General features: G+C 40.6%; 3 protein-coding genes across 5 annotated transcripts in view; all 3 read left to right on the top strand.

Annotated features, from left to right (window-relative positions):
- Window positions 1–4,513: 4,513 nt before the first annotated feature.
- Window positions 4,514–9,924, top strand: LOC103475251 (P2Y purinoceptor 14-like). Of its 2 annotated transcripts, XM_017308289.1 has the most exons (4): window positions 4,514–5,190; window positions 5,277–5,403; window positions 6,490–6,749; window positions 8,541–9,924. In XM_017308289.1, the coding sequence occupies exons 2-4, from the start codon at window positions 5,314–5,316 to the stop codon at window positions 9,223–9,225; spliced, it is 1,035 nt and encodes a 344-aa protein (XP_017163778.1). In that variant the 5' UTR covers window positions 4,514–5,190; window positions 5,277–5,313; the 3' UTR covers window positions 9,226–9,924. The 2 variants fall into 2 exon arrangements, with proteins under 2 accessions (XP_017163778.1, XP_008424957.1); XM_008426735.2 differs by having other exon boundaries at window positions 4,514–5,403.
- A 1,560-nt stretch (window positions 9,925–11,484) lies between these two features.
- Window positions 11,485–15,886, top strand: LOC103475249 (platelet-activating factor receptor-like). 2 transcript variants are annotated; one of them, XM_008426732.2, is made up of 6 exons: window positions 11,485–11,697; window positions 14,516–14,633; window positions 14,732–14,991; window positions 15,275–15,438; window positions 15,548–15,641; window positions 15,810–15,886. In XM_008426732.2, the coding sequence occupies exons 2-5, from the start codon at window positions 14,520–14,522 to the stop codon at window positions 15,613–15,615; spliced, it is 606 nt and encodes a 201-aa protein (XP_008424954.1). In that variant the 5' UTR covers window positions 11,485–11,697; window positions 14,516–14,519; the 3' UTR covers window positions 15,616–15,641; window positions 15,810–15,886. The 2 variants fall into 2 exon arrangements, with proteins under 2 accessions (XP_008424954.1, XP_017163779.1); XM_017308290.1 differs by lacking the exon at window positions 15,810–15,886 and having other exon boundaries at window positions 15,548–15,688.
- A 792-nt stretch (window positions 15,887–16,678) lies between these two features.
- The window catches only part of LOC103475250 (P2Y purinoceptor 14-like), a 4,951-nt gene continuing 2,109 nt past the window's right edge, over window positions 16,679–19,520 (top strand). The window contains exon 1 of the mRNA XM_008426734.1: window positions 16,679–16,783. The gene's annotated coding sequence lies outside the window, so the exon portion shown is untranslated. The remainder of the gene's footprint in view (window positions 16,784–19,520) is intronic.

Below are 19,520 nucleotides of genomic sequence, written 5' to 3'. Positions count from 1 at the left end.
GCCTGCAGAAACTTTATGTGGCCTACAATGACGGCATGAGGCTCCTACTCAGAGTGCCTAGATGGAGCAGTGCTGGCCATATGTTTGTACATAATGATGTTCCCACATGTGCAGCTGTGCTCAGGAATCTCATGTATAGATGTATGTGTAGATTTTCTGTGTCATGCAATAATATAATTGCAAATTATTAGTAAATCCTGTTTTTAGTACAGTGAGATTTTTCTCAAGATTGTGGAAACATTGGTGTCATCATTTATTTGTGACTCAGTGAATGTCATGTTTTTTTAAATTATTTTTATTTTATTATTTCTTTTCTTTTATTTTGTTTTTATCTTTTTTATGGACCTTTTTGGTCTGGAATAAATATTGATTGATTGATTGATTGATTGATTGATTGATACCAAGCGTCCCACTTATTATAATATAAATCTCACGATAGCAAATGAAAGCTTAAAAAACTAACTATAGAACAACCAAGAATTAAATAAAACAAAGTATTAGCTTTATGTTTTTTAATTGCCATAAGAAAAAGGAACAAAATCCAGAAACAAAACAATCTTTATGGAACTATTACATACAATCACTAAAGTAACTTTGGGTTTTTTTCTGTAGTCTAACTAGAAATAAAAGTGTAAAATATTTAGGTGTGTGTGTTTTGATATAGATAATCCATATACATGACAGGGTCTGTAATTAATTTATTGCCAGCAACATTTTCAATTCAAAAACCATTTTTGTTGCTAAGTTATTGAGCAGTCATGAGCTCCACAGGAAAGACATTTATAGTTTTTATTCTGATTATTTGACCATCAGGTTGGAGGAAAGTTCATCTTTCCAGAGTTTCAGGAAGCCCTGATCATTCATGGAGCTTATTTAGAAACATGGACTAAGGACGCTAACATTAGCATTACCTGCTACATCTTTAGCATTCAAATGCTATTTGAGGCTTCCAATAGCTTTGCTAGCAGGCTAACTGCTTTTAGCACATCCAATCAGATTGTGCAGAAGCAGAACTTAGCCTCCAGAGAAGCCGCTTTTTTATAGGTATTATTTGTGCATTAGATTTACCATCATGACATTAAAATGCAATTAATTGCGTCACATTTTTAACACTGAATGTCACTCGCTCCACCGGTTCCCCTGAAGCTGGACTTCTCTCTGAAGTCTTTCTTTCTGTTGATATTCAGTTTTAAGTTTTAAGTAGGAAAAGTTAAACCACCTGACCAGGTGAATCATCCTCTCGCTCCAACAGGCTGATAATAACTTTGTCATCAAACTTCAACATCTAACGTCTGTTTACTCAAAATCTGACCCGTTATTATTTCTGTTTTATCGCATCTACGTGTCATCCTTAAAATTACACCATTTGTGACTAATTAGGGGTGAGATGATCTGTGATGTTGAAACATGATTTTTTCTTGTTAAAGTCAAACCGGACCATTAGGCCTCAGACATGTTTCTATGTTTGAGGCTCTTTTTTAAAGTTGGAGATAAACTACTTCCTGTTTCGCTCAACAAGTTGTCTTCAGTCACTCATCAGCTGACTTCCTGCTCTGGATGTCATAATAACCGCACGCTGTCGTTTTGATCTGTGTTTGGTTTTAATCTACATTCCTGTGTTATTCATCATTTATTCTTATCTTATATTACAGTTTATTTGTGTTTACCGTTTCTGTTGTTTTCAGCGTTTTTTCCTTCATCTGTGGTGTCAGATTGGTTTGGTTCTCACTCCCCTAGCTGTCTCTACTTCCCTCTGATTAGCTCGTCTGATTCCTTACAGACTCTCTTCTCTTCCCTCCTTCTGTTTTGTTCCCTTCTTTAGTTTCTCTGTGTGACTTTCTACTGCAGCTTTTCTCTGTAATGTTCTTTTGACCTTCACTAAGTTGCTTTAAATCACTTTTAAAGATCTTATCTGCACTTTGGTGCGACTTCAATGGTGGTTTGTTGTTCATGGGTTAGATTGAAGTTGAACCGACATTTTGAATGTGCAAATTAATGTAGGTTGTCGTAGTTAAAGCTCCCATGATGCCTTTGGTTTTGATGTTTCCTGTGTTTTTTGCGATAATAAATTGAAATTTGATTTTTTTAGAAGGAGTCTGAGCAGATATGGAGCAGTTCTCTCTGCTGAAATGAAGACAGCTGAATTGTTTACTAACTCGGTGAAATCAGCCGTTCGGTTTCTTTTGTCCGTCTCTAGAACAGACCGACTCTTCAGTGCCATCTGGTGGCCATTAAAACTCATCGCACCCCAGTGTCGCACTGAAGCAGGTTCACCAGTGAATACGTGAACCTGTGGGCTTTGTTCGTGAACCAAACGTGAACCAAGTGTAACCGGATCCTTTTCTGCGTTGTGCTGGTTTTAGAGTGAATGGACCGTGACACAGTTTCTTTCAAGCGGATGATTCTCGGTTTATTTCTGACGAAAACAACCGTGTTATAGGCTGCCCGCTCCAAGTCCTACACCAAACAAAAGTATAAAACAAAAATTAACTTAATAGATCTATAAATAAACTGAATGTATTTAGATGGAAAAATGAAAAGCACACACCTCTCCCGCAGGACAACATGTCAAAAGGGGAGGGGCTAAGGGGCGCAAACGATTTAAAGACAATACCACAGAAGAAGAAATAAAAGGGAGGGGCTTCCGATCTTAAAATAACACGGTTAAAACAATGACAGAGGTGTTTCAGTAAGATAATTAAACCTCAGGTTTAATTTTACGTGCTGGTGGGAAGAGTCTGTCCATTTTTAACTTCTGAACCAGAGCAGCACCAGCCGGTCGTCCATGTTGGATTTCAGAGAGTTCTGGACTGCTATGGTGCTGCGGGTCCAACCTCTGATGAGGCCCATCTGCACACAGAGGACCCTGAAATCCTCAGGATGGGGACCCACTGAGGATGTGTATGGATATTTATATACATTTATAGGTTGCAAGGTTGTTTATGACTATGTAGAGAGGAAATGTTTGTGTTTTCATTGTATCTTAATTTATAAATTGCACATTTTAATGAATAGATTATATGAATTTTGAAGTTGCAAGGTTGTTTATATGAATATGTAGGCAGAAAAACAAGTATTCTTATTTTGTTTTATAAATTGTTTACTGTAGAGGAACAGCTCCTCACCCACTCAGCTCCTTCAGACTAGCCAGCAGCAATTAGCAGACATCTGGTGGAACTGAGCATCTGCTGATCTCATTAAAGGAGCCACTTCTCAGAGCAGCGCTGGTAAAATGTTGTGAAAGTGTTAATAGAGTCACTTTGCAATAACTTCCTGAAGGCAGAAAGAACGGCATTTCTTAAAGAGACAGAGCCCCAATTTCAAAACAATAAATTACAGAGACAAATTTATTTTAAGTCATATTTAAAATACATAGAATTTTTATTACAGCTGAAGGCAACAGTTACTTGATTGTGCTATAAAATGACACTGTGCCTGGAAAACACATAATCCTGCCCCTTTAAGAGCCGCCTCGTTCGGATTGGCTCGTCTCTCTTTGCAGTGGAGAATGGTTGTTTACAGCACAGACAATTTCCAGTAAGCTTCATAGCATCAAACTGGTGCATTACATACGTCACAGGGAAATGTTAGAGAATGGGTAAAATTAAAAACCTTCCCATTGCTCCCTGAAGCTCAATAAAAGGCAAAAACCCTCGTTTCGTTTTGTTGGCTTCGACTTTAAATCTCTATATTTCTGGCTTGCTTGAGCTGTAAATATATTTTCATTGTGTAATAAATATGTCTATTGATTTAAATCTGTCTTCACTCATGCATCTCACAGAGGAAAATTAAAAACAAACATCAATCGGCTTCAGATTTTTCCATCATCGTTTCAAAAAAATAACCAAAGATGGAAAATGTGCCACTAACGCGGCCCTGAGTTACATTTCTCTAACCATTCGAAACTTTACGATGTAGACCACACCACTGACTCTGCTTCTCTGCTCCAGTTAAACCCTCTGCAGTCCTTCGCCACATCACTATAGCTGTTACATGACCCAGCAAAAACCACATGACCAACCCCCCCGTAACACAAACATGGAAATAACCATCATCAATAAATGATATCAGCCAATAACGATGCAGCTTTCAGCTTCTATTCACCACAAATCTGGAACAAACTTCCAGAAAACTGCAGAACAGTAGAAACACTGAGTTCCTTTAAACCCAGACTAAAACCAGCTGGTTAGAGTTGCTTTTGAACCATAATAAATGAAACCATTCGTCCATTTTCTTGCACCCTTGTCCCTCAGTGGGGTCAGGAGGTGCTGGTTCCTCTCCAGCTAACGTTCCGGGCGAGAGGCGGGGTCACCTGGACAGGTCGCCAGTCTGTCGCAGGGCAACACAGAGACACACAGGACACACAACCATGCACACACACACTCACACCTAGGGACAATTTAGAGAGACCAATTAACCTGACAGTCATGTTTTTGGACTGTGGGAGGAAACCGGAGTACCTGGAGAAAACCCACCATGCACAGGGAGAACATGGAGACTCCATGCAGAAAGACCGGGAATTGAACCCAGAACCTTCTTGCTGCAAGGCAACAGCTCTACCAACTGCGCCACTGTGCAGCCCGTTTTCAGAACATTTCGGTTAATTATTCAGATACTGTACATACGCTACCAGAACCTTAAAGAAATGCTGGGATGCCAACATTTTCCAGGAAGTTTCAGCAGCCTGCCTTCATCAATGTTCACAGATATTTAAACATCCCAGTGAGAGAAACAAATGTTCTGTTTACTGCAGATTCAAATTCAGAGTTTGCTCTAAAGAAAGGCTTTTTGATATGTTTCCGTGTTTGTTGGTTTCGTTTTTGACTTGCAAATGCGACAGAGAGAATGTGCTGTATGGATCCAGAGCCTGAAGGACGGAGCCGCGTTTGAGGCTGGCAGGCAGGTGAGTCCTGCAGGTAAGGTTCGCTTCAGGCTCAGGTGAGGAGGCTGCACCATGTCGGTGCACAAACTTAAGATATTTATTCTAACATGATCAGGAGTGTTGAGGTTGGGTTTCGATTGGTTTATTTCTGTTTGAAAGGTGTCAGTATAACTGTAATTGCTAAATATATGAGTGCTACTATTACCGTTTACTTACCCTTTCCGTTTACAGTCTGGCTTCCTGCTTTGTTCAGAAGAACTTTCTGCGGTTTCTATTTAAAACTGGCCAATGTGGAACAACTTCTACAGATAAGCATCTACAGGCTCACTTGCTGCAGAGTTACTGTTCAAATCTGTCACTGAAGAGGAAATGATCTGTTGTTTCTGTTCTGCACGGCCGGGTGAAACATAGCTGACCCAGAGGAATCAGTGATGACCAACAACTCCACCAACAACATCTGTAATCCGGTCAAGGAATCCTCTCTTCATGGATTCATATTCTTCTACAGCTTGGTGTTTGTGGTGAGTCTCAAACTGAGGGGTTGCCGGTGCCCGTTTCATGCTTTTCCTCTAAAAAAGTTACAGTTTTCGTCAGTATTTCAATATTCGCAAAACAGTAAGTGGATTTCTCAAAACAATTTGTACAAACCCCCTCGGATTACCTGCAAAAGAGTCTCTTTTTCTAAATGCTTAGTTCGCCTTTGAAAAGTAAATATCTGAGTCAGGGAGCATAGCAGTGCCTCAGAACGACGAGTCCTGTTCATTGTGTAAAACTGATTGGTCACGTTGTAAATATAGCAGTGTACTCTGCTGTAAACTATGGCTAAAGTTTTGATGACAAGTATTGCAAATTGCAATTGTGAGAGATCAATAGCAAGAGATTGGACAAGATTCACATTTATGCTTTTAGTGTAATTTGTTGACAGACCATGCCGTTGTGATTCAGAAAGGAAAAGACTGCAGAGAACAAAAAGCAAACAAAAAACAAAAGTAGAACTGGGAACCTAAGACAAATCCATCAGTGGGATTTGGGGGTAAAGAGGAGGGTGAGAGGAACTCCATCAGCATCTTGTTGACTGTTTCATTGCCTGATGATGTTGGAGCGATGGAAACTGGCATCATGTCCTCAGGCTTTCAGACTCTTCCTCTGTTTTGACTCCTGACTCCTCTTCCTCGCTCTGGTTGTTGATGCCGCCCAATCCTTGCCCTGTAACATTGTGTTGTGCTCGGGCTATATTACATACATGCCAGTTGATGGCTCATTAGATGCAGCTTTGAGCTGCTCTAGCAAACTGGTTGATCACTGGTTGATCTCGTGCTTCACACTTTGTTGGAGAAACTCAGGATTCTCCTGTGAGCTATTTATCAATTCAGGACAGATTTTTAGAAACAAAGTCTAATGGTAATGCATAGCATTACCAAACAAAGCAGCTCAAATCACATTAAAGCAACACAATGAAACAATATCTAAATTGTTCTATCTGAATGGATTTATCTCTGCTCAGACTGAATACCTCTCTTACTGCTAAACTACAGTAAACAGGCCCATCAGCAGGAAAAATAATTCATCCAGAGCCTTCGTCTGATCTCCAGATGTTCCCTCTGCAGGTGGGTTTGATCCTGAACAGCTACACCTTGTGGTTCCACCTCTGCCGCGCTCAGAAGAAAGCCCCTAAGAGCTGGATGATCTACCTGAAGAACCTGACGGCAGCCGACTTCCTGCTCTGCCTTGGACTTCCTCTCCGCATCGCTGACTATGCAGGCACGTCCGACAACGTTCACCTGTTCTACTGCACCTATGGAGCCCCCATCTTCTACATCAACATGTACATCAGTATCCTACTTATGGGCTACATCGCTATCAACAGGTACAACAACTTTTATGAAAATTTTAAATAAAACCTGTACAAATGTCTGACTAAAAAGTTCTGGGACCAAGCTTCCCGTCAAACCCAGAAGGTCTCTTTATGGTAGATCTGTATAAGAGAAGGCCTTGTCGACAGTGAAAAAGCTCAGATAGAGGCGGAGCAGATCAGGATATGGGGAACTCTGGCCAAACATTCAAACCCACAACAAACCAGGTTTCTATTATTGACTCTTGGGTTGAAATGTGGACCTTGTGTGGAGTTAGCCTATTCTCCAACAGCAGGAGCTGAAGTTCATCAAACTCTTATGAGTTGATGGACTTGAGCAGCGTTTGCAGTGACATTGTTGCTGCTGTGGTGATGCTAAACTTAAAGGTTTCAGATGGTAATTCATCTGTTGACCTTAGCCTGAAAGTCTGAGATCTGAAGGACAGGTACCCTACAGTTTCAGTCAGCAGCAGCTAGTTCCATGGAAAGGTAAAAACAAATTAGATTCCAGAAATTTACAAGAATTGCATGTAATCTGAGGATGATATAGTGTCCCAGCTGTTAGCACTGTTGCTTTGCAGCTACAAGTTCCTGGATTTAAATCACAGGAATCTGTCATGAATTGTGTAGTTTGTGGTGAGGATGGACACAGTGGACCCAGATTGTTGATGAAGAATTATGGTTTTAATGATGAATAATGAAGTTCCCAAAATACAGGCAGCACAGGAGAGCAATAAAGCCTGGAGCACAGACACTGGCAGCAACTGGAAAGGCACAACACAGGAACGACAAGGACCCGGCAGGGAGCAGGTGACACAGATGGGGTTAAATACACAGGGAAGTAATCAGAGTAACGAGGAACAGCTGGGAACAATCAATGGCTAGACACGGCAGACATGTCTAGCCATTGATTGTTAGAAACCTAAATCCTCACTAAATCCTTTTTCCATGGAGTTTGCATTTTCTCCCTGTGCAAGTTTAAATTCTCCATAGGTACTTCAACTTTCTCCTATGGTCCCAACACAGTTGGGTCAGGTCTTTAAATTGCCTTTAGGTTAGAGTGTGTGCATGTTTGTTTGTCCTGTAATGAACTGGTGACCTTTTAAGGGGTTCCTGCCTCTCGCCTCCAATGACCTCTGAAGATTTGCACCAACACTGCAGCTACCCTGCAGGATTAGGCAGGGATGGGATACCATAATAGGCTAGAAATGACCGTTGCACAAGACTTCAAAATTGTTGGCCGATTTTCAAAACCAGACGGACTCCGTACGACATAAAATCTCCAGTATGTGAGGTATTGAGCCACATGGCAGGAACAGCACACATGAACTGATTTCACTAAGATGTCAGGGGGGAAATTTCACAGAACTTCTTGAGGCCAAACGTGGCTACGAAGTAAACAAACATGGTGGATGAGGAATAAGCGATGGCGGATCATGACAGCATTTTTAGCTTATGTATTGTAGCTTCGCCTCAGTGTTTCCATCACCTCGTTTCCTGATTGGCTGCACATCATATTAATGGGCTGCGTTGTCGTTTCTCCTTGGATCTTAATGTGTGAACTTGGTGTAGGCATCAGCGTCTCAGTGTCTTGAAACAATTTGAGGCTGTGTTACAAATGTCTGACTAAAGGTTCTGGCCCCTAACTTCCTGTCAAACCTCACGGGTTTGACAGGAAGTTAAATGTGATAAAGTGTATCACATTCAAGACACATTCAGAGACTTTTGCTAAAATTACATGTTCACCTTTATAAATTGTCAAAATTGTTTAACTTAAATATCCCTGATATTGTATTAATTCTCCAGGTACATGAAGATCTTTCATCCTCTGAGGACTTCCTTCCTGATGACGGCTCGAGCTGCCCGCCTCCTCTCAGGAGCCACCTGGGTTTTCTTCCTGGTTCCAACGCCTGCATACATCATCCTGATGCTGAACACCAACAAAGCTTCTGTTTCTGGTGCCAGAACTTGTGATGTTTTGCAGAGTGAATCAGTCAAAGTATTCTACAAGCTTTTTCATGCTGGTGTTGCCATCATCTTTCTGTCAGTGCTCTCCTCTCTGGTCTTCTGCTACTGCAGCGCCTCCCGCAGGGTTTTGCAGGTCCAGCGGAGGCAACTGGGCTCCTCCAACTCCAAGAAGCTTGTGAAGTCTCGCAGGAACATGTTGGTGTTAGTCAGTGTGTTCTGCATTTGCTTTCTTCCCTATCATCTGGTTCGACTTCCGTACATCTTACTTCAAGGACAGTGTTCTGATGTGCTCTATTACCTGAAGGAGGTGACTGTCCTAATATCAGTTTTTAACATCTGTCTGGATCCTCTGATTTACGTCTTTCTTTGTAAGGAGTTCAGGGTCCAGTTGAACCTGCAGCACATGTTCTCCACTACAAAAGACAACTCAAGCATCTCAGTCTCGGAAGCTAAAGATGACGCTGAGAAATGTGAAACCAACAAATCCAACAGTGAACACACGGATTTCCATGAAGTGGGATAAAGAGAAATGGATGGATGCAATCGGGATTGTTCTGGTTCTGGAAACCAAAGACAGGTCGTCACCCAAAAAACCGAGTTCAAGACACAGAAAGCTGTGAAGTATGAAAGCTCAGGTGTCGTGGTATGGCGATTCCTCTTTCACCATGGTATCAAGTCTGAATGCTTCAAAATAAAGAGACCAAGCTGCCCCAGTGCAAAGTGCAAGTCCTTTGCTGGGATATCTGTTTAGAGGTGCCAGAACCTGGTGGACTCTACATCCACCCGCAAAGCAGTTCTCAGAAACAAATGGTTAAACACCTAAAAATTACTTCAGTTATTGACTTGATTGATAGAGTTGATTGATTAGAAAACTTTTCCTTTTATAGCAAATGTTTGCGCTTGTAAAGAAAAAATGCTGCAGCTGCATGTCCCGGTTGAGTGAAACCAAATATGGTCAAAATGTTCTTCATCTTTTGATTTGAAACAAGTTGAACTTTGTTTGCATTTGAATGTATGGAAATAAAGTTACTCACTTCTGCAAAGACGTCGATGTTGTGATTGTGAAAACTACCGTGTGAAAATGGGATGAAATTCAGGGCAAACATTCAAATTAGGAGTCATTAACTCTCACATGCCTGAGAGTTTATTAATGCCACTCCACACTGCAAAAACATAAAATACTACCAAGTACTTGTGGTCTAATTTCTAGTGTAAAAATCTTAGTATGTGTGAAATAAGGCAAAACTAACTTACAAGTAACTTTTCAGCAAGACAGGAGCTTGTTTTAAGTCAATAATACTGAAAAGTTACTTGTATGGAACTAAGATATTTGCAATAACAATTAGACGATTGGTGATATTTTCTATTTTCACTGTGCACTGTGAGATCAGACATATATGCTACCAACCACAAACGTTACAAAACCCTTTTTTGTAACGTTTTTTTTTTCTCCAGAAGGCCTTCCCGGACAGAGACCACAGAAAGAAACATCTGATCTCACGGTGGTGAAACATGCTGCAACCATCTTACAGCCTGCAGCTCTCACACCACATGAGTTTGCTACATTTCTACTACATTAGTTTCAACAGGTTCCTTTTACTCAACCTGTCATAATCTGACTCCATTCTTAAAATGAATAGAGCCACACGATAGATCGTTAGGTTGACGTTAGCACTCAGCAACAGCTTCATACCGTCTTTATCTTCATATGAAACATTGTGGCTGCAGTTGGAAGTGTTACCTAGCAACAAGAATGTCATGGGTTCGAATCCCAGCTTGATCCTTAAGCCCAGTTCACACTTTAGAGCAGTCGGCCGATTTTCAAAACCTGAGAGACCACACGCTAGCCGACCAAATCGTAGGTATAACGCGTTCGATCATGCAGTGTGTGGTGTTCAGCTACGGCAAAAGCAACACACCTCACACAAACTGATTTCTCACCGACGTTCAGATTCCAGAGAGAAAATGCAGTAAAAACCCACAATATCACACGGGAGTTTAGAGTAAACAACCATGCCTGACAACGTAGAAACAATAGCGACTGTTTTAAACATAACATACAAATTAGATACATTATGTACCAGTTATTAAACAATTCCAGTTATTAATCTCGGCTTATAAATACATTTTATAAAACATTTTGTATCTAATCAATTCAGATTTTGTAAAGCGCCTTGAGACAACATTTATGAACAAACAGAATAGCATCGATTAACAGTTAACTGATCGTAGTGCAGCGTTTTCCAACCCTGAACCTCAAGGGACTCTGCTCTCCATGTTTTAGTCGTTTCCCTGCTTCAGCACCCCTGAGTTTAACTGATGGATAATTAGCAGCTGTTTACTGAACTGCAGTCATCCAAATTAAAGCAGGGAAACATCTAGAAACGCAGTGCAGTGTGCCTTGAGGACCAGGGTGGGGAGGCACTGTTCTAGGGTATTTTGTCATTCTGTCTTGTTGTGAAAATCCGATTAATCCTGATAATAAATGAGGCAAAATGCTGCCTCAAAGTGCATCCACTTTGGTGTTGTTTTTGTCCTTCTGCAGAGACAAAGTCAAAGAGCTGCAATCATTGAACGGATTAGGGATCGGTAGTCTGGTCCTAGAAAAGCAGCTGATAATTTAAAATGTAATAAGGCTTTATAAAGCAATCAGGAAGCTTGTAAGTAAATTTGATTCTCTTTCCTTTTTTTAATTATGTTGTATAGTGGCATTTCTGGCATAAAACAAAAATAAGATGTTTGTTTTCTTAAGCAAGAACAGAGTAGAAATGATGACGGCAGCATCAGTAAGCCCCAATCAGATTATGAGAGTGTTTCCGCTCGAGTTTTCTGAGGAAGCTGTGGTGCTTCACAATACACAGCATTTCATCGGTGTGAAAACCAGAGAATCGTCTCATTCTGGTAGTTTCTCCAGGCTGATATCTTAAACTCTAAGGAAACTTCACACCAACAGAAAGAGCTCTGAAACTGTGGAAGAGGAAGAACAAAATTAGCTGTAAGTACCTAAACCCTCCTGTTATGTTGCGGGTCAAATTGACCCGTTTTAAAGTTTTAATTTTTTTTTTTAAATAGTTGGAAGTATTTTTTCTGCATGAAACTTTTTCTATTTGTCTTAATAGGTGTGCTCTATGTATAAATTGAAAATGGTTCATTTTACACATTTGCAGCCTCCCACTAGGTCTACATGTTACATAGATACTGTTCTGGTCAATTTGACCCGGCAGTCAAGGTGAAGGGTAAAACAGATTAAAAAAAGGTCCAATTCTATACGTTTCCTTGCAACTATGAGACATATTTCACCACACACACACATACATACATGCACACACACAAGCCCGCTTTCTCACTATTCTCTTTACTTCATTAGGAAACTGCAAGAAAGCAGGTATATATACAGGTTTTGACGGGAACCGTTTCTGTTCCTGTGGACAAACTGCACCCACACCGAGTGACACTCAGCAGAAGAGGAGGAAAACATAAATACTCTCTGCATGACTCATTTGCCTTGATTTTAATCAGCGGGTCAATTTCAACAGTGTACGTGACTGAAGTTTAATTATAGAGATAAAAAATTAAATTAAATAAAAAATCAAAATGTAATATTAAAAAAATTTGCAAAAACTAAATTTCAAGGATAAAAATCTACACACAAGTGAGTAAATTGTTGTCATTGATCCTTTATTTGTGAGAAAAACCCATCATTGCACAAATATTGATTGAAATGGTTAATATTGGAGTTAATAAACAGGTGCAAAAATATTTTGGAGGATATTTTTGGTTTCTGACACTATTGCATGATTAAACGGTCCCCGGGTCGAACTGACCCAGGAACATTGTTGCTGTACCTCAGAAACGACCAGAACAGGAGGGTTAAATCCATCCTACCGCAGGTTTTCCAGCTTTGAGATTCTTTTTTCAATCAAGACTCAGGCTTGTCGGGGTAAAACTGACCCATTTTAAAAGTTAAAAATCTAAAAAATATATATATATATATGTTTGAAACCTCTTCTGTTGATAAGCACAATGAGCATACATAAAATTAAAATAGTTTATTTAACTGCTGTGATAGGGCGCCCTCCCTATCACAGCAAAACTATCACTGCACCAGAAACGCAAGAGCTCAACATGTCATCAAGTGCCTAAACCTAAACCACACAAATACAGGCAACACGTTCCTAATGCGCACTAAAACAGCTGACCTCTCTCTCCCTTTTTAAACAACTTATGTTAAATAATAAAGGTGGGTATATCCTAAGATAGACTAAGGTGGACCGCTTTGTGTCATGGTGTGGGAACAATCATCTCATTTGGAACGTAAACAAAACAAAGGAGATTATTCTTGATGTCAGGAGAAACAATTAGATCAAACCCTGTTTCCATCGTGGGAGATGACGTGGAGGTAGTTGAGGAATATAAATGTTCGCCTTGACAGCAGACTGGACTGGAGACACAATAGTGAAGCGTCTATAAGAAAGGACAGAGAAAACTGGACTTCTTGAGGAAGCTAAAATCCTTCAAGGTTTGCAGCAAGATGCTGCAGATCTTCAATCAGTGTGTTGTTGAGAGCATCATCTCTTCATCCGTCATATTTTGGAGCAGCAGCATCAGAACCAGGGACCTAAAAAGGCTCAGTAGCCTGATAAAGAAGGCTGGTTCTATTCTGGGGACGACTGAGGATGATGATGCAAAAAAGGATTCTTCATAAAATCAAGAAAATAATGAGTAACCCTGACCATCCTCTCCATGAGACCACAACAAGAGATCTTTCTTGAAAATATCCAGGGGCGCCTGTAGGATATTATTGGGGGGTACGCACAACACTGTCACTTTATCCAACCCACAAGAGAACAACCACACCTCAATGCACATCATGTGCATTTTGCACAAAACCAGCACAAACCTAATCCACACGAAAACAGGTCACAGATGTGGGAGAAAGTTGCATGGAAGTTTAAGGCAGGGTTGAGTTCTAGAACAATATGCCATCTATGAGCACAGAGATCTATTCAGTCCATCAACAGGCAGGGAGGATGGACTAACTGCAGTCGAGATCCATGGTAACTCTGGCAGAGGGAGATTTTGGGTCTTTCCACTTCCCTGTTCTCTGTTCACCATCTAGGAATGGGGACCAGGAAGAGCAGGCCATCTGGTCCCCATTCCCAGTCTGGTTGTCTCCACATTGGGAGGAAGGAGACCTCCTCATGAGTGCTAGGGATGGTTGCCCCTCTGGGGTATCTACAACTGGGAGTACAGACTGTCAATGGGGAGGGCAAATGTGTGTGCAGCCTCCATTTTGTGGTGCATCCTTGGATCTTTGGTCTCTGGATCTTCAAACAAAATCAGATTTTCAAGTGATCACATTTCATCAAAAGCACATCACTGACTTTTTCAAATGTCTGTCACACTTAAGAGGAATAGAAATGAGACGTGGAGTTTCAGAAAGAGCAGGAGATTTTACAGACACTGGCCCATTTTCAAGGCGCTACATTACAAAGTCAAATTTCTTTTACGCATTTTTATAACAACTCAAGGTGACACAGTTACTTGATTATACTATAAAATGGTACTATGAACCTGAAAAACACATAATACCGCCCTTTTATTGAATACATTTACAGACATAAAAATAGTCTGTAACTTTAAGTATCAATGGAAGCAGTCTACAGTCGGATTTAGCAGCCCGGTTTAGATCAGAGTCACGTGTTGTAATCGCCTCATCATGACCAGCCTAGAAAATGAATGTACGCAGATGCTTTGATACATCCATGTTTGTCTGACCGAGTTGTGCTTTACTCCCCATGATCAACCTGCAGAGCCATGAATGATGTGACTTCATTCATCAATGAATCCACAGGCCAAGACAAGACCAACTGTTTGTTGGAAAAACCACATCAACCTTTCCTAATACTGGTCTACACTCTGCTGTTTCTGGTGAGGATCTTGTTTTCAGGTTGTACTGATAAAATTTAAAGAGAAACCACTCAAAGTTTTAATTTCATCAGCTACTCACAACAAGACTTCCTCTGCAGGTGGGATTGAGCCTCAACGGCTTCACCTTGTGGTTTCACTGCCGTACAACTCGAAGACAGGTGTCCAAGAGCTGGATGATCTACCTGAAACATCTGACAGCTGCTGATTTTCTGCTATGCATGAACATCCCGCTGCGCATCATTCACTATACCAACAGCTCGTTAACCTTTTACATACTCTTCTGCAGCTTGGGAGCCCCACTCTCGTTGTTGAACATGTATGCCAGCATCCTGTTCATGGGTTACATTGCAGCCAACAGGTACCACACCTTAAGTACCAGCCGTTGTTGCAAAAAAATCTTCAATCTGTCTACCTCTAGCTTCATTCTTCTCCTGAGCAAGTATGTGGCAACAATATCCTTTTAAATTGCAAGAAACATCCAGCAGAGCCAGAAACACCCTCAGCATATCATCTGCCATGACATTATAAAGAATTGCATTCACTTTTCAAGTCTTAATGTATTTCATTCTGCAGAAATTCAGGTTGCTACAAGGTCCAACAAATCAAATGAATGGTTCCTGAATCCTTGTCCTTCTCCACAGGTACATGAAGATATCTTATTCCACGGGAACTCACTTCCTGATGACTGCCAAAGCCAGCCACATCATCTCAATAACCACCTGGGTTGTTCTCCTGACCACGATAACATCTTACGCCATCACGGCACTGATTAACCGCGCACCTCGTCCTTCTAAAAACTGCACCTGTGATTATCTGATCAGTGAACCTGTAAAACCACTATACAGAGTGATTCATGCTTTCGCTGCCATCATCTTCCTGTTGGTATTCTTTTCTCTGGTTTTCTTCTACTACAGCGCCTCCCGCAGGGTGCTGCAGGTACAGCAGAGGCAGCTGGCCGCCTCCAACTCCAAGAAGCTTGTGAAATCTCGCAGAAACATGTTGGTGTTGGTCAGTGTGTTCTGCTTTTGCTTTGCTCCTTATCACATTGTTCGAATTCCTTACATCATACTTCAAGGAGAAGTTTCCGTAGTGTTGTTGTACCTGAAGGAAGTGGCCATCTTAATATCAGTTTCTAATATCTGTCTGGATCCTCTTATTTACGTCTTTCTTTGTAAGGAGTTCAGAGCTCAGCTTAACCTGAAACAAATATTCTGCAAAGAAAGCAACAGAAACACCTCCAGTTTGGAGGCAGGAGACAGCGAAGATCAGATGAACACCATCAATGATACCAAAGCCACCATGTCCAGAGTCAGTGAGGGAAGAACTAGGACAGGAACCATCGGTCCAGGTTGTCTTTTACCAAACATGAGTAATCCTGACAAATATAAAGCATAGCTGTATTACTGGATATTTTTTGAACAACAGGCTTGTTAATTGAAAATCTGTATGCTTCCATTTACATTCAACTTGTAACTGTTACACATGAATTTCCCCACTGCAAAATAAAGGATTGAGCTGTTCTATTTATGCTTAGTTCATCGGACATGTGAGAACACACAGTCATATGAAAAAGTTTGGGCGCCCTATTAATCTTAAGTTCGCCCAAATGGACAAGTTGCGCCCAAAATGGCGCAACTTGCGACTCATTAAATTTGCAAGCGACTTTAAAAAAAAAAAAAGCAAAAAAAAAGCACAATAATCGGGCTTAGCGACAGAAACTCAAAATAGTTTCTGTTTTTTCACCAACAAAATGCGCATTGTTTACATTTCTGTGCTGCTGACATTGGCACATAGAGACGTTTTCCAACATCTTTAATTTTAAACAGACTTTTGAGTATCTGATCATTACTTGCTGCAATAATAAGGTCATCAACCCAAATAATCAACATCTCTCTGTCTGTAAATAACCATAAGTGTTTTTCACTGCAGTAAATCTGAATGTTTCATTTTACCAGTAATTTTTGAATTCTGATTAGAGCTGTATACTTTTAATTTTCTGCCTATTGCTGCAGTATAACTGTTAGTTTGTTTTCCCTCAAATACAGAAGTTAGTGACCCACAGTGGTTAGAGCGGTTATTACAACAGCAGTTCGTTTTCATGGAGCAAACAGCAACATTGTCTCACGCTGGCAGCCCTCTCGACACAAAAGGTGTGTTGATTGTAAACGTATTTACTTTAATGTATATTTGTTTGTTACAATGTTTTGCAGAGACTTAAAGTAACGTAAGAAAGGGAACTGATTAGTTAATGATTAGTTACAGACACAGCTCTTACGGTGGTGATATGTGGATTACAACGCTGAAGGAATTAAATCTCATAAAACCCATCAGTAAAACTTCATCCTTGTTCAGAGCGGCAGGCTACACTCTCATTTTCATTACTGTACACACTATAGTCAGCAGGGTTCTGCACAATAAGGGAATTGACATATGACAAGTGACTGTTTCAGACCATAAAGTGACTTATTAAGCTTACAGACTGATTTCTTTCCTGTCTCAGTCACCACTTCAAATCCTTCAGGTTGTTCTAAAAATACCTCACAATCAATAGGGGTGTGGAAATATGACGTTTTACATCCATTTGGTGCCACTAAAACAGCACCGATGTCAAATCAGCAGTCGGGGAAAAAGTCTCATGATAGTCGATACCAGCAACCTGACTGTAGCCTTTTGCTACGTGTCTAGCTTCAGAAAGTGTCTCAACTGGATTTTCTTTATTAGCAAATACCCATCTGCCCCCGCTGTTTGTTTACCCAGGTAATGATGTTAGTGTGTAAGTATTATTCCCCATCAAAGAGTCCATTTCATGCTTCACAGCTGTAGCCCATAGCTCTGATTGTGGTGAGCTCAGAGCCTCTTCCAGTGTGTTTGGCACATCAGAAACGATCCTGTAGCAACAGTCAATGTTCATGTTTGCTTGATCATCCTCACATCTCATGTCATAGTCCTGATCCGTATAGGAGGTCTCCTTTCTCTCTTAGGATAACGTGCACCAACGTTCACTTTGGCTGAAGTTGCCACATGTGTCACAAGTCTCAATTTTAATCTCCTGTGAGATAATTGTTGTCAAATCTGGATTTGGTTGCTGACCTGCAGCTCTCTTCAGTCTTCAGTTTGAGTGTCACATTCACTATTTGCGGTAAACGATACCAGCCTATTATTAAGTTCTCTGCCTGTGTCTGGATACGGGATCAGATATGCAGGACTATTTTTGCCGTAACCAACAGAAATTCCCTCATCACGTGGATCCAACATCTTCTTGTCATATTTATATGCATAACATTCAAATCCAAGAGTTGTCAGGTTTCTTTCCAGTTAACATGTAATATGGAGTATGCTCAACACGTCTGATGTAACATCTATTTCGGATAATAGCAGCCGTCTGAATTGCGCATGTCCATAAATCTTGAGGCAGATTACTCTCCATTAACATGCATCTTGCCATTTCAAAGACAGTTCTCCATGTTGTCTCAGCTGTCCCGTTCTGAAGGGGCTGACGTTTCATGTCTAAGGTCATTTTAACTAATCAACGACTGGAACTCAGTTCCATTATCTGATCTTGTACATTTAATTTTCCCAAAAGGTGCCACATCTGCAATAAACTTCACTGCACCTTTAACAGTATCACTCTTAGCTTTCAAGATATAGGTAAAAGTAGCACCTGAATAATCATCTGTAAAAGCTAATGTATATATAAACCCATCTTTAGCAGCTGGTTCTATTGCTCCAGCCAGGTCGGCATGTACAAGATCTAGCGCACCTTTAGCTTTTTCATCAGGATCTCTATTTACCCTTTATGCATACTTCACATTTCAGATCAGGCTTTTCAGTTTTGCCTCTAACTTTCATTCCATCTGCAACTCTCTCCAACTCTGTTACACTGACTTTTTAGGTCACTGTAACTATCGCAATAGTTACAGTGACCATCTGCTTCATCAACCTCATCTGTAACAGTATTTAAATAGAACAGTCCGTCATAAACAATGTCAAAAGTCGTACAAAATGCACATATATGTGCATTTTGTACAATTTATGGCACTCAAAGGCCAGACCTATTAAGAACAGAGGATGTATGGCAAGACTAATGCATTGAAGAGTAACACTAAGATTAGAAGAGCCGAGGAAGATATGAAGTGTGTACTTCCTAACTTCTCATTATCTGGTGTCGTTCTTAAAGTGTGTGCTACTGTCAGGTACCTGGGACATGATCTGACTGATAAAGACGTTTACAGACAACGACGTTTAATGTATGCACAAGCCAACATGCTGGTACGCAAATTCAGGATGTGTTCTGCCTGAGTGAAAGTGGCTCTTTTTAAAGTATTGTGCCCTCCGTTGTATACTGCTCACTTATGGAGACAGTACAAGCAAAACAGTTTACAGAACTCAAAGTGGCTTACAATGATGGCGTGAGGATGGTGCTTGGGATGCCGAGACGGACTAGAGCTAAACCGTTATTTGGTGGTGTTGGTGTCCCCATATTTCATGCTGTACTACAAAACCTTATGTACAGATTTATGTCTAGATCACGTGTTTCTACAAATAACATCATCCTGATACTAACAGATATGGCACAATGCTCAGTCAGGTTAAAGTCCAGAATGTGGAACCACTAGCAATTTAGCATCTCTGTAAATCAGTGACAGTGTATTTGTGGTTACTATTTTTTATGTGATTTAATTGTATTTTTTTTTTTAATGATCACAATTTTCTTTTTTTCTTATATGGACCTAGTTTGTCTTCAACAGACACAACTAGTTAATGACTAGAAAATGAACTAATGCAGATGCCGTCCATCCATCCATCCATCCATCCATCCATCCATCCATCCATCCATCCATCCATCCATCCATCCATCCATCCATCCATCCATCCATCCATCCATCC

Source organism: Poecilia reticulata, linkage group LG13 (assembly GCF_000633615.1).
Source record: "Poecilia reticulata strain Guanapo linkage group LG13, Guppy_female_1.0+MT, whole genome shotgun sequence".
Taxonomy (NCBI): Eukaryota; Metazoa; Chordata; class Actinopteri; order Cyprinodontiformes; family Poeciliidae; genus Poecilia; species Poecilia reticulata.
The sequence above is the reverse complement of the archived record's forward strand: the minus strand, read 5'-3'. Positions and strand labels throughout refer to the sequence as shown.